The sequence below is a fragment of the Sander lucioperca genome, chromosome 18, assembly GCF_008315115.2.
Source record: "Sander lucioperca isolate FBNREF2018 chromosome 18, SLUC_FBN_1.2, whole genome shotgun sequence".
NCBI lineage: Eukaryota > Metazoa > Chordata > Actinopteri > Perciformes > Percidae > Sander > Sander lucioperca.
The window spans coordinates 2,831,507-2,854,396 of NC_050190.1; the positions used below are offsets into that span (position 1 = coordinate 2,831,507).

Below are 22,890 nucleotides of genomic sequence, written 5' to 3' on the forward strand. Positions count from 1 at the left end.
TCAGAACGAGACGCCATTAGAGTCTGTTTTGAAATTCAGGAGCAGCAAGAACCACGTGAAGCGTTCGTCCAATCAGCTGCCATGTGTTGTGTTCGTCACGCTCATCCCCCTCGTCGTTTCCAGTAAGTGTTTTAACATAGGTATCGAAAGTGGGCACTACAGCAGTAAGTGGTTAGTGCACATTAACAGTGTACTGACGAACCATGCGACACACACACGCTTCGAACTGAGACATGCGAACCGAGCGGTTCGGATGTTTTTTCATGAACCGTACCACCCCTAACATGCACATAAACACTGAGAGTGAGATGAACCCATTGGCTGATCCACTGTGGTGAATAAATGGAGTTGGTCCCATTTTGTTTATTTTAATCAAATGTCCTGCTGTTTGACTCAAACCAAGTTTTCTGACCACACCTGAAAGCAAAAGGGCTGAAAAGCTGTTAGCCCTGTCTTTCTCCTAGCTGCATACTTTCGGACAAGTCTCTCCTGGAAGGCATGCATTTTGTTTGTTGTACACATGGAAAAGTGACAAAGTATTTTTAAAGTAGTAGTACTTGAGAAGAGAAGTGCCAACCCTGCTCAGTGTCACTCCTCCAAACACCTGGCCAAAACAGGTGTGATTGTTGGATTGCTGGGTCTGGAAAGTTCTGGAAATTGCTGTTTGGATCATGGCTATGTTTTATTAGTGTTAGGGAGCAGGAAAATATGGCATGACCCACCAAAGTGTCGCAGACTTGGACTTTAAGTGCTCCTGTTTGAATTTTGGCCTCTCTGTTTAACTGATGCCCTAATATGAATCTTCTGCTTTAGTTTGGAAAATTATGTGGTCTTTTCACCCCTTAACAAAGTTGATTTTAGAAACAAGTATCATGCATTAGCGGAGGGTTTACTTACTACAATCATCTTGGGCAGTGCGGCGGTGGCTCTGCAAAATAGTCTTGGGAAGGAAATGTTTTGGTGTAATATTTGCACCCTACAAAAGAAAACACTGTTTTACAATACAGTAAGGTGAGCTATTTAAATTAGCTGGATACATGGTTAAACGTCCACAGCAATCCCACTAATTGGTCCCAAAACGTCCCAGTTAGAGAGTAAATGTCGTAAACATTTAAAATCTTTACAATCATTTCCGAAAGAACCAAAACCAAGCAAGCCTGCCTTATTGCACGATCCAAATGTTGTTGTGAAGGGGCAAAGCCGGATGCCGCATGTCCAGCTTGTCAGGCTTATCCTGGCAATGTACTTCAGTTGATCCTGAGTACTCTCTTAGTAACTTGGCTTTCTCATTATCAAATAGCACAGTCATTATTGTTATCATAGCCGTGTCCTTGCTGTGCAGCACAATGGATGCAGGGTTGTGGAGTGCACAACAATTAGTGCTCTATCTCTGGCAAACAGGACAGTGAGTTTAAACTGATGACTGCTCCTGATAGTTGCCTTTTTGGTGACCGTAAAGGACTCCATGTTTAGTAGACGTAAAATTCATGAAATCCACATTAAATCAGAGCAAACTGAGTCAAAAACTAAGTCAAGCCGATCGACAGTGGGCTGCTTTCTTGGAGCCAGATGGGTTAAATCAGCCAGGGTGGGGGGTGGAGGTGACTTATCCTCCATGGGAATGACTGACTTAGATCTGCCATATGGTGACTGTTTAGTGACCGTGGTCTCCCATCAGGCTCTGTATCTCTCCCACATTTTAGCGTGAAGCTCATCTTAATAATTTGGCATGAATGATAACACATTCAGCTACAGTTGTGGTGCGTTCACACATAAAGAGACAAAGAGACAGTGATTTGAAAACTTAACTCCAAGACAGTTATTTCTGAATGTGTAGCAGTGCATGATGAAGTAGTTCCTTTCACAAGCCATGCATCTGCATGCCTCACAAATTGTTTTATCTGCAATATATATTTATATCTATAGTAGAAAAACTGTTATTAAAGTAACTTCCATGGACATTTCCAAAAAACATCAGTGTACGTAACTACCTGTGAACTGACGTTTTCAGAAGGGTTCTCTCGAAATAATGAGTACCACACCGCTCAAAAAGATTGTTCTGGTGAACTCGGACCCATATAATACCACCTTTATTGTGGATGGAAGCCTCAAACTGAGAGCAAAGAATGATTTCACAATATCCTACTTACAGTGGACACGGCCTGAGTCGGGACTACTAGACTTATTAAAGAGTTATCAAGAGAGACGTCATGTCTGACAGGTTGTTAGTACAGAGATGTGCCCTCCATCTTAATCATTAGAAGGGGGACCAGAGTGTACACACAATAGTGGATTTTGCCCCCCACACACACACACACACACACACACACACACACACACACACACACACACACACACACACACACACACACACACACACTGTCCCCTCAGGGACTGTCCAGCATAACGAGGCTAAGCCTGTTAATGAGTCGCTGCTGAGGCACGAGCCTCGTGTCTGTAATGGAATGTGCATTTGTCATACTGTTGATTTAGATTATAAAATACCACAGCAACGAAATGGCCCGTTTCTGTCTGCGTTTCAGTTACTCCAGAAGGTGTTGGATGGGTTTAAGGTCAGAGCTCTGTGCAGGCCAGTCAAGTTCTTCCACAACTATTTGTGAAATACACTGTTGTGGAGTGGTTGTGGAGCTGGCATTGGGAACAGGGGGGCCATTGTCAAGATGAAAACAGGAAAGGGACATCCCCAAAATGTTGACACAAAGTTGAAAGCACACTATCTCTTAAATATCATTGCATGCTGCAGCATTAAGGTGTCTCTTCATTGGAACTAAGGGGCCCAGACCAAGAAAAACAGTCTCAGATCAAAGTGTGTACTGTTGTAACGTATTAGCACTTCACTGAATATATGTAACATGTATCATATTATAATAATCATCCTGAGAGCCAAAACCCATTGTGGGATTTGAGGCTCAGGATCTACTGTGGACCGGAGGGGGAAAAACGAGTCTTCACACGATCAGGGAACCATTTCTCCATTATCACGTCCATGTTCACCACAAAACCATCAGAGCAGTTTTAGGTGCACATAAAGGATGAAATTAGATTATTCAGTGTTTAACACTGGCCTAGCTATTCATTTATGATGACCAGCTTTAAAATACTAAAGACAGGACTAATAGTAGCTTTGGGTGGATCAGTGGGCTCCAGTCCTCATTAACCCCCAGTAATCTAATCCAGCCAGGCTCTGCACGCTGAGAGAGGACACACCCCAACTCTCTGAGCCAATTCAACATGCACTGCAAGAAGCTGGTCATAGAGCATTCCATTTACCTCGGAACTCGGAAGCCGAAGCTGGGAATAATGTGACACCCGAGTTGAATGCGTTCCATTTACAAGTTGGATTTTCATTGTTTTTATTAGCTCCAGCCAGGTTAGCCATTGTTAGCAATGTCAGTTTATAACAACGCATTACGCTGTTTTTTGTGTATACTAATATGTCCACAGATAGAAGTTGGACAGGACTGTGTGTATGGCTGATTTAGTGAGACACAAATAAGACAGAAGGTCTCAGTCTGCATGGAAGTTAATTCATAAAGTTTTAAACAAACCCTCCCTAAACATTTCACTACTTAAAGTCTCTCATTACTTTTTTTGTGATTAACATTTTTTGGGGGGATTGACGGCACCCCTTCATTCTTCCATCCTCTTAAAGCCCATGTTGCAGGTTAACCACCACTGTTGATTAATGGGTACATAGGGCACTCAACATATGTATATTGTTAAAAATGTCACCAAATAGTGTTAAAGGCCAGTTTTTACCATTTTAGTCGTTTAGTGGGTTTTTTAACGCAATTCGGTGATGACGTCACGTTGGGGAGACGTGCCTCAGCCTAGTACTAGAACTATGGTGACTGACTGGGATGAGGAAGAGGTGGAAGAGGTGTTTTTACTGTCAGTGAATAGCACCGAGTGAAAGTCAATGTTTTCTTTATATTTAGTGACAGTGATCATGTCGTTAGTTCAGATAAGTACTGGTAATCTAGCTAGATCTAGAAATAGAAGGCATCATGTTAGCTATGGGCTAACTTGCCAGTCAGTCCCACCTGTGAAATCCCCCGACGTTGTAAACACATTTTCGATTAGATATCTCACGTTTTGATGGACGCTACTAGCTCCAGTAACAACATATTTGCCTAGTGTTTATTTATTACTTGGATGGGGATGCTGTTCGGCTTTTCACAAGTTTAGACAGCTAGCTAAAGCTACGCCGACGTTTTGCTAACGTTAGCGCAACAGCGTTAGCCTAGACGGCTAGGTAAATATTACGACTGCAACATAAGACATGTGGCGTTAGTGCTCCTTTTGTACCATAATTGTATTGAATGAAATGGTAAGCTTCGCTCCTACGAGATGGGTGGGTTTTTGTTAGCTACGTTACACACAAAGTTAACTGGCTATAGTTAGCCTGTGCTAGCGGAATTAGCTAATGTTGCGTAGCCAGCCAGCAGCTTCGGCAGTAGTTCCGGCGAGCTAACCACGACAGCTAACACATCCACAAGCGTCTCTATTTCAAACATCACTGCTTTTAGCAGCAGAGGTTGATTGTGGGCGACAATACTGTCGTGGTTAGCTTACCGAAACTACTGCTGATTGCCGAAGTTGCTGGCTGGTTATGCAACGTTAGCTAATTCTGCTAGCATACAGGCTAACTATAGCCAGTTAGTTTTGTATGTAGCTAACAAAAACCCACCCATCTCGTAGGAGCAAAGCTTAACATTTCATTCAATAAAATTATGGTACAAAAGGAGCACTAACGCAACATGTCTTATGTTGAAAACGTGGACGCAGATATAGGAAACTCCGAAGGCAGTCGTAATATTTACCTAGCTAGCAGTCTAGGCTAACGCTGTTGCGCTAACGTTAGCAAACGTCGGCGTAGCTAGCTGTCTAAACTTGTGAAAAGCCGAACAGCATCCCCGTCCAAGCTGTGTTTCACTTTCCCTCCAATATTATTATACCCATAATAAAGACACATGGACTCGGTCGAGGCCAAAAGCCATATTTTGCAACACCAGTGGCACAGACGAGCCCATAGACAGTGAACAGAGATGGGGCTTTCGTCTGTCGTCTCCCCAACGTGACGTAATGCAATGCATTGTGGGGGAAAAGAGAATCATTGCAAACCGCTGTAAAATAGTACTACTTTTTCGTATTTTATTCCGTTTTGTGATATCCATTGTATTTGATGTTGTTGGGTAACAGTTTAAATGTTTATTACCAACAAGCAAATTGCACAAATTCATTAGAAAATAAACCCTGCAACATGGGCTTTAAAATGATCTGTCTGACTATCATTAAACTAGTAAAGTCTTTCATTCTTAACCCCTCTCCATTTCACAATTTGTTTCCATCATATTCCTCATCTGTACAACATGAAGAGAAGAAGCTTACTTCACAGGCGTGAAGTGAGTCAGTGTTTTCGTTAATGTTTCATTGCCAGAGTCCTGCAGTACTGTGTCACACGTTTTGATAAGCACCAATGGAGTTGAAGCTGATTCAGAGTCAGTGATGTCCGTCCCTCAGCCTTTGTCTGCATCTCTCCAAACTAAGTTACGGCAGATGACTGCTGAGGTTTGACTTGCAGAAGGATTAGATGTGTTGGCACTGGTCGGCCGCTCGCCTTTGTCCCCCAAAACAAACTGGGTGCTCCGTCACCCGCCACAGCAGCTGCCGTCTGCTGACACGAGCCTTTGTGCCGACGGGCCACCATCCTCTCTCCCTCTTTGTCTGAATAAGACGTACGCGAGGCATATGTTTGTCTTAAAAAAAAACAATTTCCCCACTCCTCGCACCTGGTCCAGCAAACGCCCTGCCTTCATTGTCACACAGTGGGTTTTTGTTTCTAAACTGCAGCTTGTCGAGTCGTTACTTTTCAAGTGGAGCGTTTCCATTTTGTTTAGTGTCATGTTGTTTGGCAGTTTAATGCCGACATATAGACAACACAGTGCTCACTTTCTTCCCAAGTGCTTGTAGATCTTGTCGTCATGGTGAAGATGGCGCACTTCCCATGTTGCTGGCTTGGCTCGATAAACACAGTGATTTGTTAAGTCTGAACACGGGATTGTGAGATGAAAAATGTTTTTGCCTGGGAGTTTGCGTGTGTGTGTGTGTGTGTGTGTGTGTGTGTGTGTGTGTGTGTGTGTGTGTGTGTGTGTGTGAGAGAGATGGCAAATAAGATGAATTCGAGATTTGAGCATTTTGATGAGATGACTGACACTTCTATCAGGACTGAAGGATATTTTATTCATCACATGACATGCAGATGTTTAGGTATAAAGCTTCCAACATAACTGCATTCTGAAGCCACTTTCAGACACGCAGCTTGTTACACAAATGTTTTGGCGCCCGAGTAACTTTTACAGCATGGCAAACTAGGTCAGAATTGGCAACATCTTCATATCAGCCTCTCAAGTATGAAGATGAAGATCTTTGGGTTTTGGACAAAACATGACATTTAAAGACATCACCTTGGACTTTGAGAAACTGAGATGGATATTTTTTTACTATTTTTGATTAATCAATTAATCTAGAAAATAATCAGTGGAATTATCGATATAAATATAATCATCAGTTGGAGGCCTAGTGGTGAGTGTCCTTATCCTTTGTCCAAACACTCCTCCTTGATATTATTATTTTTCTTTTTTTTTTAAGATTATTTTTTGGGCTTTTCTGCCTTTATTTGACAGCACAACTAGGTGAGAAAGGGGAGAGAGAGGGGGAAGACATGCAGGAAATCGTCACAGGTCGGATTCAAACCCTGGACCACTGCGTCGAGGCATAAACCTCTCAGTATATGTGTGCCTGCTCTACCCACTGAGCCAACCCGGCCACGCTGATATTATTATTCTTCAACACGTGCTGTTTTGTCAGATGTGCAACTGCTCTGTCCCTCACACCAGGTGCCAAATATCAGGTGGTCATTGTAGCTCATGTGTGAATAACGCCTTTACTGTAACAGATAGGTGAAGCGAGCAATGTTATGTTATCCGTGTGTGAAAGGGGCTTTAGATTTATGGTTTTCTTTCTGTGTATTTGTGTCATTCCTCCTCCTTCTCCACCTGTTGTCGCTCTTATCATTCAGTCCTGTGATGCATTACTTGCCCTTAGTGCACTGAATCCCAGGGCTGCTTTATTTGAAATGGAAGAAAGTGGCAGATGGAGGGTTTCCACACTGACGTTCCCCGCTGGGTCTGTCTGTGTCAGCAGCTTCAGCCCTGTTGGCGCTACCGTCTGAGGTCGGATCCAATAACAGTAACAGCGGTCGACAGCTGCACCTGTAACCTGGACTAACTTTAATGGGCTTCTGTTTTTTTTTTTTGTTCCTGCTTGTTGGTGCTGTTTGTTGTTACAGGATAAGTGCTATTACAGTTTTACAGATGGTTTGTTTCCAGCCTAAATATGTACTTTTTCGACTCTTAAGTGCCTCGAAGACGATCTTTGGTCCTGCTGAGTTGTTAATCCAAACATGTATATAAATAGACCCACAGAGAGACTTGCGCACACTTTCAAAGCTTTATTTCTAGGATTTTTGTCTTTTTAAACACATAACATTCATCACACTCACTTGTTTAAACTGTCTAATTCACTGACTATCTGATAGAACAAAAAAATAAATCTGTATCAGGTTTCAACATGGGCAAGTGAAAAAAGATTCTCCTGGCCCGAAGTAAATTTTGACAGGCCCCTATACAAATATGGGGCCAGTTATAAGTTTTTTATTAGTTTCTATCTATAATTTCTTTGACCTCATACATTTTTAGGTCCCGTTATTTCCACTACGAGTTGGAACATTTGTATTTTTTTAGTTTCTAAATCTACAATAACTGCAAATGAGCAATGTTTAATGCAAACACTTTAACAGCACTGATAGCGTAGGATTGTTTATTAAAAGACCTGGAAATCAATGTGGAACTGTAAGCAGGTTCCAATCCTGTATAATGTAATTTATGATACATTGATAATCAGAAAAAATTATTGTACCCCTTTTTTTGTGGGTTGTTATAATAAATTTGTACTAAGTGGCTTTTTACTTGCCCCGGGTCATTGGGCAACCCCTTATTGTTAAACCCTGTGTATATTTAAAAAAGACAGGAAAAAAGGGGAGAATGATGTGGAATCGATAATGAAAATAATTGCTGGTTGTAGTTATTTTCCAAAGGAGATCCTGTGTGTCCTTGAGTGAACCTGTTACTGCATCCAGATGTTTGGAGAGAGGGGAGGAGACAGGCGGACTGCAGAGGAGGGATGGGGGGGGGGGGAGTTCTTGCTAGCGGACGAGCCATCACCATGGAGTAGTCTCCTCAGCAGCCCGTAAGTAGCTTTCGCCCTCATTGTGCCCCGGCGCATCCGGCCAGCATGAGGCTGAGGAGGCCAGCGGGGCATATGGGAGCAGATCGGCTGTTTTGTTGTGATAAAAAAGGAGGAGGAGGCGAGGGAGACACAGAGAGCCGTAGCAAAGGGGCATGGGCTGGGCTTTGTCGGTGTAGGCATGTAGACAGGCAGACGCATGCAGAGCAAATTCAATTGAACCACCAGCTCGAACTGTCTTGTGTGTGTCAGTATTTAGGTGGCTGCTTGGACAGCAGGGGTGTGTGTGTGTGGACGCAAAGAGCCGATACATGTCCTTCTATGATCGCAGCAGCATGCTTTAATATGTCACTGATGCTCTCGCCCCTCCACTCACTGCCACGTCCTCACATACTGTAGATACATGCAACTGTGAGCAGGGCTGACACCTGCATGCAAACACAAACAAAAATAGATCAAGAACGTCCCCCTACATTTTTCAGTGTGGCCAGAAAGTAAAGCATAACGCAGCTAAGCGACGGTTGGATGACAGCTTGTTGTTGCTGCTTTGTTGCATCATTCTGCTGTGCTGGCTTACATGGACACTGGATTCCTTGAGTATCTGAACTAGCATCAAACGTGCACACGGACACAGACACACACACACACACACACACACACACACACACACACACACACACCAGCTGGTCGTCTAGGCGGCAGCTAATGGGGATGTTATTTTATGCTAATATTGATAGAACATCACCATTAAACTGTGAAAATATTGTTATGTGTTCGTTTGAGGCGCAGTCTTTCTGCACAACCTGCTGCTTCCTGTACCGCGAGATGCACTGACCTTAATATCACTGTCCTGTCAAACTCGGTTGTTTCTCTTAGGTTGGGGATTTTTTTTTATTTTCGGAATAAACTATAGAAAGATACAGTATGCTCCTTTACAAGAGGCTCAGAAAATCCCCTGAAAACCTATTTTATTATCTCTAAAAAGCATTTTAAAAAGATGAAAAAGAAGTTGGTTTGTAGAAAGCTGAAATTGAGATGGACAATTTTAACTGGAGAGCAGAGTAGACACTTAATTTGCTAATAATAATATTATTAAAAATAATAGGTTTGTCCAGTTCCCAGGCAACCTTTCTTTGCTCTTCCAGTTGAACTTCAGAGAAAACGAAAAAGTTTTTCCATCTCGAGGTGTTAGAAAATCAAATATTAGGTGGGCTGAGAAAAGCTTCCTCCACTGCTATAAATGTCATTGTCAGTGTGATTTCCACCTTTGTACTAATTAATATTTATAGAACACACAACAGTGCACCAGTGTCACAATTAGAGTGACATAACCTTGTTTAAGGGCAATGACACACTGAACTCTGGGTGTGTCTCGAGTGCAGTCTCAATCACTCACACACACACACACACACACACACACACACACACACACACACACGTCTGAATTCTTTACACACTAAATACTCAGAGGTGGATTTTGGTGGATGGCTCTCACCGGTCATTGTGCTTGTTTGTAGTTCACTGACCTGAGAGCTGAACTGGAATGCAGTCTCTCAGTCAGATGTAGGTCAGCCTGTAATGGCTCCTGTTGTGTCATATGTGAGAATGATAGCAGCACTTCCCACACACTGTGCCGAGCTGCCCCAGTGCTAATCTGCGGCGTAGTGCTAACAATGGCAGGGTGATGGGTGGGTTTGTCACTGTGGACGGCCACGCTCGACATTTCTGCACCATGACGTGAGGATGTGTTCACACTGCATCTCAAAGTGTCCCCACTCTGATTATTTTCCTCTCACATCAGACAGACAGCGCATCAGATGTGTTTGAACTGGGAAAGTGGCTTCTTTTCAATTTCAGTTCTATTGATGTGGTTTTAATAGTTTTTGGACAACAATGGAGCTCTATGGCACAGAGGAAGAAGATATATCACGCTCTGATACACACACAATACGTGTTAGTGGATACATTAGTGTTTTCATGGGAAGTATGTTGACAATGAGAAACATTTTAAATATCCCCTGTCAGTGTAAGAGACAAAAAAATGAGTTAATCTCCACAATGTTAAAACTATAGTGCTAGAACTAGAACTATTTTATATTATTGAATGTCCGTTACATTCAAGAAATTGCCAAATGAGTTGATACAAAGCTAATTACACCTATCAGCTCCACAGAACACTCTCTGTTCTCTCTATGACTATGTTTACAAAATAGTGTAGTCCGGCGACATTTGCGCGCTAAAGCTCAAGTGATGCGTTTTACGTCACTGCTAAGAAACATTGAGAGATAATTGTTGGGTCTTTGTAAATTATAGAGTGTGGTCTGGACCTACTATATCTGTAAAGTGTCCTGAGATAACTTCTGTTATGATATAAAACTATAAACTTTGGGGACAAAGAAGCCATTAAAATTACAAGATGTGTCCAAGTGTCCTTGATTTGACGGGTTAAGCTACTAGCAAGCGCATGGAGGAGAGTGGGGGTGCGATCACCGAAACCTTGCGCCATGTGGACAGTGTTGTCATTACTTAGAATTCCTCATGGGGATGACAGAAACTACACACTATAGTTTCAAAGCTTTAATGCATAACTTTTTGATATTAATAAACGTCTGTTACATTCAAGCCATTGCCAAATTAGTTGCTACAAAGCTAATTAAGACTACCAGCTCCACAAAACTCTCTCTGTATTTCTCAGTATAGCTATGTTCAGAAGATTGTGTTGTCCGGTAACTTTCGCGTGCAGAAACTTGAGTGAAGATAATTACCTCTTCTGAAGAGTCCATCATATTTTTTCAATCCTCCGTGTTCTCCTTGCATACTAGCAACTGCGTGGAGGAGGGGTGGGGGTGCGTGCGCGATCACGTATGGCTTGTATCATGTGGACGCGACAGTTTTGTTGTCATTACTTAGAATTCCTCATGGGGGAGACAGAAACTACTCACTATAGCTTTAAAGAAAAAAAATGCACAAATTGCTAGTTAACCCTCAGGAACCTGCAGGAAAGATGAAAATTGAGGAAACAATCACAAACACTAGAACTGCAAGCAGTTATGACGGGGCCCAAGCCACCCACGGCAGTCGCCCCCGACGCCCCGGGGGAGCGCGAAGCCGGGCGGCGGGGAGGCAAACGTCGCTAAATATCGAGAGCCGCGAGCCGCGACGTCTGCCATACGTCGCCGTTGCAAACGTAGCGGTCAACAGTTCACCTCCACGCATATACGGACCACCTTAAAGAATGCTCTATAACAAACAAACTTCTTAACCCCCCTGACCGCAGGAGACAGCAGAGAGAAATGAGAGAGTTACCGAGAGGGTGGAGGGGGGAGGCAGGTGTGGTGGTTGAAGGAGCAGGAGAGGTGGTCACGTTGTTGCAAACGGCGTCATAGGCGCCGATTTATGTTTTCCTCCGTGGGTGCTTCGTGGGAAATTAAGAATCAATCCCACCGACATAACCAATCACACTATGACAGACGCTCCACTTAGCACCAACTGCAATGTGTAATTGCACGGTATCGGTGCCTATGAATGGTGTTGATTTTGGAGTGTGTGAATCAATCATGCGACTCATGCGCCTGTGTGGTACTAGTATGAGTATGAAATACAGAAAAAATGTATTGATATATCATTTTCATATGATGTTGATAAATGTGAAGCCATTTTTAAGTAAAAGTTATCATTGTTATCATAACATTGTGCTATAAAATAGAAGTTAAGGTCTTTTGCCTTGGTATGACCGATTGTCATTTTGTTGTCAATGCTAAGGCAGAATACAGTAACTTCCTAAAAAGGGTCAAAGGTCAAATTTGTAGCCTGCGTTATGTGTGTCTCCATTTCAAAACATCACTGTAGGTTGACTGTTTTAGCAGCAAGTCGTCATTTGTGATTGGTTGCAGAATGTGGCAGTTTAGAGATCTAGCCTTGTGATAAAATGTTCATCCTGGCATGTCAATATTAGTCTGTGATGCACCGTGTTGCAACCATGTTTCTGTTAGACAAATCACATCAGCATCCAAAATTCTGTATGTGTCTGTGTGTGTGTGTGACAGCAGAGAAAAATGAGAGAGTGACTGAGAGGGTGGAGGAGGGGGGTTAAGAAGTTTGTTAATTGTAAAGAATTGTTAAAGGTAGTCGGTGTATGCATGGAGATGAACTGTTAACCACTACATTTGCAACAGCAATGTACCGCAGCCAGACAGCTACACACACACACACCTGTCTAATGGCTGAGGACACACGATTAATTCAATAAGTTATTATTATTTTGTCTTAAATCCACCAGCCATTTCCATATTATACCAACATTTGCAGCATCCTGAGCCTTTGTGGAAGTAAATTCCCCACCCCTGGCTACAGTAACTCACAAAAGTGAGTACACCCCTCACATTTGAGTAAATATTTCATAATATATCTTTTAATGGGACAACACTGAAGAAATTACACTTTGCTCCAATGTAAAGTATGAAGTGTACAGCTTGTTTAACAGTGTAAATGTGCTGTCCCCTCAAAATAACTCAACACAGCCATTAATGTCTAAACCGCTGGCAACTAAAGTGAGGACACCCCTATGTTAAATTCCCATAGAGACAGGCAGACTTTTATTTTGAAACGCCAGTTATTTCATGGATCCAGGATACTATGCATCCTGATAAAGTTCCCTTGGCCTTTGGAATTAAAATAGCCCCACATCATCACATACCCTTCACCATACCTAGAGATTGGCATGAGGTACTTTCCATAAAATCATCTCTCAATGCAAATCAAACAGCTATTAGGCTAACTGAAATAAAACCATGCCAATCTCTAGGTTTTGCCAGCGGTTTAGACATTAATGGCTGTGTTGAGTTATTTTGAGGTGACAGCACATTTACTCTGTTATACAAGTATTCATACTTTACATTGTAGCAAAGTGTAATTTCTTCAGTGTTGTCCCATTAAAAGATATAATGAAATATTTACTAAAATGTGAGAGGTGTACTCACTTTTGTGAGATACTGTACATATAGCAACACAGCCACACACATACAGCTACACATGACGACACACACACACACAAAAAAAAAAGTCCGTTCATTCGCAGATCGGAGATTTTTGACTGGGAAAATGGCGGATAGTGTAAACACACACACACACACACACACACACACACACACACACACACACACACACACACGTCCGTTCATTCGCAGATCGGAGATTTTTGACTGGGAAAATGGCGGATAGTGTAAACAACTGCTAACGTGAGTTGCTGAAAACCTTTTTTAGTAGCTAAACTCTGGGTACACAACCAATGTTGTCAATGCTTTGGTTAAGGTGTAGAGCCCCTGGTGAAAGTCTCATGTTGTGTCGAGCCTTCTTAGTGTTTTAAAAATAGCTATTTTGAGGCTAGCATAAAAGTGCCCCTAGCACTCCCATTCAAAAGGCCCAAAAATGAAGATACGGTAAATCTTAAAAATTCCGTCCTAAATATGCTTTTAAACGAAAGTTTGACTCGGATAAATTCACAAAAAGACCCTAGGTTGCATTTTGGCGAGAGTTACGCTTTAACATATACAAAAGGAACCAAATTAAAACATGCTATAGCTAGCTAGCTAACGCTAGCGTGATAAGAGGCAACAATGGACCTCATGTTAACTAGGTAACGTTCAAGTCCGGTAACACCAACGCATTTACAATTAAAAGTAAACTTACCTTAGTAAGACAAGTAGTTAAACTTATAGAAAAGCTCTGTAGTTCTGTGAAAAAAATCCACTGTAACCGAGAAATACTGTAGATCTCAAAACCCACGTCTGTACACTACCGTCGTGTTTCAACAGTGAGTATCGCTCAAAGGCGAAGCCAAGAACATCACGGTCGTGACGTAATTCCATTTCCGGGACAGAAAACACGATTGATTTTTGTAGTAACGATTTTAAACCTCTTAACGTTCACTGTGCCATCTACGGTACAGCTTGTGGCTGTGGCGTCACTGTAACCTCCATTCATAAACGTTTTTTTTTAACTTTAAAGCATTAGCTAAATCTTCAAAATATACAGCCATGCGACACACCAATTGAAAGCTTAGACTCTCAGTATTCCATTAAGCCCACACACAAAGCATAAGATGATTTATAGCAGTTACACAACTGCTACAAAGTTATAGAAAATTAAATAATACAGCGCAGCCCGTGTGTAGTGCATCCATACCTGTTTCCTTGTCCCTTTAGCCACTGCAGGGATTTTTTGCCCAAAACTTTTTTTTCTTAAATCCCCAAGAGTCCAAGGAAATGGAATATTCAAGCCATTATATCCAAAACGAGCTGTTCGCCTCACAATCTTGACGTTTCTGGCCGAATCACAACGGGAAATCGCTAAACTGTTTTTCATTTCCGCATTTTTATTGCTTCCTCGCGTCTCTCCTGAGGCTCCTAGCAACTCGCGTCACTGCATTCTCTGACTTCTAAGGTTTCCATAGAGATCTGGTATAAGCCAATCGGTGCAGGTTTGCCTGTGATACACCAATAAGAAAGCTGAAGACTCCTCTGACGCGATGTGAGCACCACGTGTACTCGAGCGACATTTGCTCGGACCAGTTAGATTTAAATGCTATAAGACCCGTCTACATTTTTAGCCAATGAGCAGACAAGTTGATAGAGACCACATTTGCCCTTGAAATTTTAACCCTGTAATGGCTGGAGCTGTGTCAAAGCAAAAACAGGGCCTCATATAATCATGTGCAATGTATAATTACTTATTTCTATATATTTATGTATATAGTTATTTCAAGTATGTGTATGATGGATGTGGGTGTGTTTGTGTATTTGAGAAGTGTTTTATTTTGTACTTTATTGGCTTTTTTCTTTGCACTTTTCAAATGGAAATCAGAAAAACGCACAGACATATATGTAGAAAAAAATTCATATATTTTTGAGTCTTTTGGCTTCTGGATTTTTTCTGTAGTAAGCTGAGACATGTGGCTCAACCTAGTTTAAAAAAAAAACATAACTCTCCCGCGATCTTATGGGAAAAAACTACACTACCCACAATTAACAATACATTGCCATGTCCTTACTGTGAGACGCCTAAGACAGTGCTACAGGGAGACAGGAAGCACAGCTGGTCATCCTCGCAGCGGCAGACCACGTGTAACAACACCTGCATAGGATTGGTACATCCGAATATCACACCTGGGCCCCGTTTCAGAAAGCAAGTTTAGTGAAAACTCTGAGTTAGTTAACCCTGAGATGAGGGAAACTCTGGGTTTTCTGTTTCAGAAAGAGAGGTAACTTCACCTCAGAGACCGTTACTATGGTAACTTCACCTCAGAGTCAGTTACTATGGTAACTGAGGCTGTGAACCTAACCTGGTCTGGAGAAGGTTTTCTTCAAGAAACCTTGAGTTTCTCTCAGTCTCCTCCCTCTGACACAACAGTCTCTCATTTCCTCATTCATTCAGTCAGTCTGTATCAGGCGCATTTTAGACCAGTTTGTTATCAGCATGAATAAAAAACATTGTGTTGGTTTATTAACCATGTTAGGCAGACTATAAAACGTTTTTTTTTCTAAAAACATGGCATTTCCTTGTGTCGATGATCCCGTTGATGAAGAAGCTGCTTTACTTTGCAGGGTGTTATATGTCAAGAGATGATATTAAAGCTCCGACATTTTAATTTTCAGATAACTTCCTATCTCAGCGGTATCGTTTCATCTTGGACATGCTCTACATCCCAGTAGATCATTTGTGTCACATTAATTTTTTTTTTGAAAACAGCAGTTTTCTTTACAACATTGATGATGTGGAGCATTTTAGTAAAGCTTCATTACCATTATACAATTTTTTCCTTCCCTATGATTTCTCTATCATGTTTATAACTATAGTTTTTAGTTGTGTTTTTAAATATCCCTCAATATCAGCTGCAGCAGGATAACTGCGTAGTTGGAAACAATTACAGTTACTGATATTCTTGTCTATTTTATATTTAATATATCACATTACAATATATTTTTGTTTTCTAATTCATAACTTTGACAAACATGTATGCTATATACAGTAAGTAAACAATACACTACTTAACCACTTCATTTAAAACAGCTAAGTAACTAATGACATATTTAAAAAACATCAGGTTATCATATTTATCAGGTTCTCTTAGCAATCCAGTCCAAAGGCTCAGGATGCTGCAAATGTTGGTAAAATATGAAAATGGCTGGTGGATTTAAGACAAAATAATAATTTATTGAATTAATCAAATATGAACATATCTGTCATTGTCATTGGCTTGTTGATCTTTACATTGTTAGTTAATTTCCTATCCTGGCCTGGGACACACATTCATACGGTTTAATAAAGTACTTATTGGACTTTAACTTATCATTGCACTTAATAAAAATAACGAGTGTAGCTGTCCTCAATTTAGGTCATCCTGCAGGTCTCATCTGCGTTTTTTCCTGCATCCACCGTGTATGTTTGTGTGTGATTGTGTGTGTGTGTGTGTCTGTGTGTGTGTGTGTCTGTGCGTGTGTTTGTGTGTGTGTGTGTGTGTGTGTGTGTGTGTGTGTGTTTGTGTGTGTGTGCACGTCAGTCGCGGGGGAAACGGAGCAGCCCCGCCTGCTGCAGAGAGCCGACAGATTGAAACAGCAGCCGCTGACTTCCGAGTGAAAAAAGGTTACAGCGTACATTGATGTTAAAATGTATACAGGTTGGCAGGACGGTCTTTCACTGTATATTTTGCTGGTAAATGTGAGATGTTTGAGTCACACACACGTCTCGTCTTCATATCAGAAACTAGAAAATGAATTTGACCCGTTCTCACCGCTTGGTCAGTGGCTGCCATAGACTGTATATAAGAATTACTGTAAGTAGGCTACAATAAAACCTTTGTGAGTAAAAAGTCAATACTTATCAATGCACTCACCTGTATAGACAGGCATAAACATGTAGAAAGCGATATTTCAATCTGCAAATAGCGCATTTTTACAAACACGCTAAAACAAAAGCTGTCGGTTTGTAGTCTAACTGTTTATCTTAGTTTGCCAGGAATCTTGAAATTTGGACAAATTCTTCGGCTGGCTGAACAAACCAAACTCTGTGCTGGAGCGGTAAAACTATGGAGGTATTATAAGACCAAAACAGACAAAATAATAAATAAAAAAAAAGAATAGGCATATTTGGTATAAATTCATTTTTATTTTCTTTAATTGAAAGTCCGACCTCCAGAGTGTCTGCTTAGAAAAATTCTGGCCCTTGGAAAAATGTAGTTGATGACCCCTGATGTAAACTGTTTTTTTTTTTTTTTTACACTTTATAAAAATCAAATATGTTGTATGTGAGATTTGAAACCTGTCCCATCACAAAACCATTTTGTTGCATTCAGGAACAATCAGAATTTTGAGAACACCAGCATCTTTCTAAAGTTACAAAAACTTTTCCTCTTTACGAATTGTATAATTTAAATGACAACACTAATAAGGGCCTAAACACGTCTACGTCGATTATAGCGCCCCCTAATGGCCGATCTTTGCTAAATTTGGTAGAGAGCCTCCGAGCGGCATGCCAAACTAGCATCACAAGTTTCGTGTTGATTGCATTTACTGTGGCAGAGATATTGCAATTGCAAATTCCCCATTCAAAAGCATTGAGTTATTGGCCAAAACAAATAAACGTTGCTTATAGCGCCCCCTAAAGGCCGATCTTTGCCAAATTTAGTACAGAGCATCGTAGTGGGATGATAAACAATAATCTCAAGTTATTTGCTGATAACATTTAATTTGGTCGAGATATGATATGATACGTGTCTGGTAGCTAGCTAGGAAAATTTGTTTGGTCGTCAAATGCGCAAACTTTAACGTAGCAAAATTCCTTGGGTAACTTTTGATCAGGTCCATCTGGAGATGCTACATACCAGGTTTCGTGCTGATCCGTCGCACGGCCTAGGACGAGTTTGAAAAAGTTGGTATTGCGCAATATTGCGGAAAAAAATTTAAGCGGAAATGGGCATGGCCTATATCATGTGATTCAGCTTGATTCAAGGAACATGTGGATGTAAGGTTTTCTAATGTGCGATGTGTAATGTGGGAGTTAAAGGCAAAAAAACATTATAGCGCCACCTAGTGATCCACATGTGTAATTTTTGGTAGGTGTGGTCATTGTCTATCTACCCTGTAAATGTAAAGTTGTTTACGTTAGTGTAAGTAGTAAATGTAGACGTGGGTCCCATAGGCCACGCCCACTTTGACCCCTCAGTAGCCCACTCTAGGGTTGGCCTCAGGAGTGGCCCTAGATGGTACCCATCAAATTTTGTAAAGATCTGATTAGCGGTTCATGAGATATAAACTTTTTGTACTTGTAGCGCCCACCAGTGGCCAATTTTTGTAAAACGGGTGGGTGACCTTCAGAGGGTCACAACAAACATGAATCTAATGAGATATGGCAAAGTTGGTGTTTTCATAGTTAGCTACACAAATTTGTTTGTGCGTAATATGCGCAATTTTTATCCTATCAAAATTCTTTTTATTAACTTTTTGTCCGGCCCATCTGGAGATGCTACATGCCAAATTTCGTGCCGATCGGTCGCACGGTCTAGGAGGAGTTCGAAAAAGTAGGTTTTTGATAAATCGCGATTTTTCACGCATAAAAGTTTAGGCGGAAATGGGCGTGGCCTATATCACATGACTCAGTTGGATCCAGGGAACGCGGGGATGTATGGTTTTTGAATGTAAGGTGTACAGTGTGGGAGTTATAGGGCCAAACGCGTTTTTTCTGCTATAGCGCCACCTAGTGGTGGAAGTGGGTCTATTTTTGCGCCTGAGGTCCTTGCGGAGTTTGGGACCATTACTGAAAATGACAACCCCCTACCATGTACGGTTTAGGCTGTAGTCGGAGTTTTAGGCACGGAAGAATAATGGAAAACTAGAACTGCAAGCAGTTATGACGGGGCCCAAGCCACCCACGCCAGTCGCCCCCGACGCCCTGGGAAGCGTGCGAAAGCGGAACCCGAAGCCCAGCGGCGGGGAGGCAAACGTTGATAAATATCGAGAGGCACGAGCCGCGACGTCTGCGGTACGTCGCTGTTGCAAACGTAGCGGTCAACAGTTCACCTCCACGCATATACAGACCACCTTTAAGAATTCTCTAAAACACACAAACTTCTTAATGCCCCTGACCGCAGGAGACAGCAGAGAGAAATGAGAGAGTGACCGAGAGGGTGGAGGGAGGAGGCAGGTGTGGTGGTTGAAGGAGCAAGGGAGGTGGTCACGTTGTTGCAAATGGTGTCATAGACGCCGATTTATGTTTTCCTCTGTGGGTGCTTCGTGGGAAATTAAGAATCAATGACACCAACATAATCAATCACACTATGACAGACTCTCCACTTAGCACCAACTGCAATGTTTAATTGCACGGTATCGGCTCCTATGAATGGTGTTGATTTTGGATTGAAAAAGTGAGAGAAAAGAGTTGCATTTGTCCACTATGAAGGTTTAGCAACTTTGTCAAGTGGGTTAAGAAGTTTGTTTATTGTAAAAAACCAGAGGAGCACACAAAAGTAAAAACCAAAATGTAAGGGTAGGAGGCAAACATCAGCAATTATTGAGAAGTGTGAGCTGCAAGGTCTGTGGTACATTTCCATTGCAAAAATCCCATTAACATTGAGTAAAAGTGCCAACACTGGTCTACATTGATTATAGCGCCCCCTAATGGCCGATCTTCGCCAAATTTGGTACAGAGCCTCAGAGCGGAATGCCGAACAAACAAGCAAAACTTTTGTGTTGATTGCATTTACTGTGGCAGAGATATTGCAATTGCAAATTCCCCATTCAAATGCATTGAGTTATGGGCTAAAACAAATAAACGTTGCTTATAGCACCCCCTAAAGGCCGATCTTTGCCAAATTTGGTACAGAGCATCGTAGTGGGATGTTGAACAATGATCTCAAGTTATTTGCTGATAACATGTAATTTGGTCGAGATATGATATGATACGTGTGTGGTAGCTAGCTCGGAAAATTCGTTTGGTCGTCAAATGCGCAAACTTTAACATAGCAAAATTCCTTGGGTAACTTTTGATCAGGTCCATCTGGAGATGCTACATACCAGGTTTCGTGCTGATCCGTCGCACGGCCTAGGACGAGTTCGAAAAAGTTGGTTTTGCGCATTGCGCGATATTGCGGAAAGAAATTTAAGCGGAAATGGGCGTGGCCTATATCATGTGATTCAGCTTGATTCAAGGAACGCGTGGATCTATGGTTTTCTAATGTGCGATGTGTAATGTGGAAGTTAAAGGCAAAAAAACATTATAGCGCCACCTAGTGGTCCACATGTGTAATTTTTGGTAGGTGTGGTCCATCACCCATTGTCTATCTACCCTGTAAATGTAAAGTTGTTCACGTTAGTGTAAGTAGTAAATGTAGACGTGGGTCCCATAGGCCACGCCCACTTTGACCCCTCAGTAGCCCACTCTAGGGTTGGCCTCAGGAGTGGCCCTAGATGGTACCCATCACATTTTGTAAAAATCTGATTAGCGGTTCATGAGATATAAACTTTTTGTACTTGTAGCGCCCCCTAGTGGCCAATTTTTGTAAAATGGGACCTTCAGAGGGTCATGCTAAACAATAATCTAAAGTTTGGCGTTGATGGCATTTATTTTGGCCGAGATATGGCAAAGTTGGTGTTTTCATAGTTAGCTACACAAATTTGTTTGTGCGTAATATGCGCAATTTTTATCCTATCAAAATTATTTCTGGGCCCATCTGTAGATGCTACCTGCCAAATTTCATGCCGATCGGTCGCACGGTCTAGGAGGAGTTCGAAAACGTAGGTTTTTGATAAATCGCGATTTTTCACGCATAAAAGTTTAGGCGGAAATGGGCGTGGCCTATATCACGTGATTCAGTTGGATCCAGGGAACGCGTGGATATATGGTTTTTGAATGTCCGGTGTACGGTGTGGGAGTTATAGGGCCAAACGCGTTTTTTTCTGCTATAGCGCCACTTAATGGTGGAAGTAGGTCTATTTTTGCGCCTGAGGTCCTTGCGGAGTTTGGGACCATTCCTGAAAATGCCAACCCCCCACCATGTACGGTTTAGGCTGTAGTCGGAGTTTTAGGCGGAGAAGAATAATGGAAAAGAATAATGATTAATCAGTAGAAAAACAATAGGGTTCTACAGCCCTGCTGTATGAACGGCATAGCTTTGCTATTGCCCGTTCTTACAGACTCGGGCTTGGACCCCTAAAAATAATGTATGATGATGATGATGATTAATCAGTAGAAAAACAATAGGGTTCTACAGCCCTGCTGTATGAACGGCATAGCTTTGCTATTGCCCGTTCTTACAGACTCGGGCTTGGACCCCTAATTATTAGCATTCTGCATGCGTACGGGCTCACTGACACTGATGAGATTTACTCCTTAGGTATTGAAATTGGGTATTGAATGACAAGGCATTTTTCGATACTTGATACTTTAGAGGGAATTTGGTCGGTGCCTAAAAAGTATCGAATTCGGTACCCAGACCTAGTAACACCCCAGGAGGATATGTTGCCAGGTTTGATCTTGTCCAGGCTTTTCTTCAAACTAGTTATGTAGAAGACAGGAAGATCAGAGGAATAAAACAGTTTCAGGTTTCATCGCCTCTGACCAGCGAAACTCCAGTGACACCTTCCATAACGTGACATTTTTTCCCTCCGCAGGGTTAGGAAGCTAAAGGAGACGCTGGTGACGGTGCAGCAGCTGGATAAGAACATGAGCAACCTGCGGACTTGGCTGTCTTGCATCGAGGCAGAGCTGGCCAAGCCGCTGGTCTACAATGTCTGCCACAGCGACGAGATCCAGAAGAAACTGGCTGAGCAGCAGGTAGGCCAAGACGGAATGATTCTTGTTTTAATGAGACGTTTGTGTTATGGCGGAGCTAGGAAACCCAAGCGCTAGACACAGGGGGGGACAGGAGGCAGGAGTATAGTTGAAGGAAGGTTTATTACAAACTTAGTCTATATCGAGGACGTTTCATTTCCGGGATGTTCAGGTGCCGCTGGAAATTCCTCCGGATGTCCCTCATTTCGGCCAGATGTCCGTTACCTTCCGATTTCTTTGTGTTGTAATAATTATTGTGTTGTAATAAAAAACTCCGATGGATTTATGAGGACTATGGATAACTGCTCCTCAGATCTCTGCAGGGTAAATCCTGACAGCTAGCTAGACTGTCTGTCCAATCTGAGTTTTCTGTTGCACAAATAAAACAACCTTTGAACGTATACATGTTCCACCAAAACAAGTTCCTTCCCGAGGCTATTTTGCAGAGGCCCCGTTGCTTAGCACCGCCCATGATGATTGTGATTGGTTTAAAGAAATGCCAATAAACCAGAGCACGTTTCTCTCCTATCCCGGAATGCTGTGTGTACTAGCCAGACCTTCCTCCGCAGCGTTGTGGAGCTTCCTGGCTGGCTAGTCTGGCAATGCAAGACTATTACAAACCCGAGTTAAGCAGGGAGTTAACTAAATCCAAAAGGTGGGGAACTGAAGTAGAGTTTAGATTCTCGGCCCGAGCCCAAGCCTGCCCGACACGACCTCGTGTCGGCTCGGGCCGTGATTTTC

At 42.1% G+C, this 22,890-nt stretch overlaps 1 protein-coding gene across 2 annotated transcripts in view; it reads left to right on the forward strand.

Annotated features, from left to right (window-relative positions):
* Positions 1–22,890, forward strand: part of LOC116036813 (nesprin-2-like) — a 135,333-nt gene that overhangs the window by 88,231 nt on the left and 24,212 nt on the right. For both annotated transcript variants that reach the window (XM_031280481.2, XM_035994507.1), the window contains one exon: positions 21,990–22,152. In XM_031280481.2, coding sequence (XP_031136341.1) covers positions 21,990–22,152 — 163 coding nt within the window. The remainder of the gene's footprint in view (positions 1–21,989; positions 22,153–22,890) is intronic.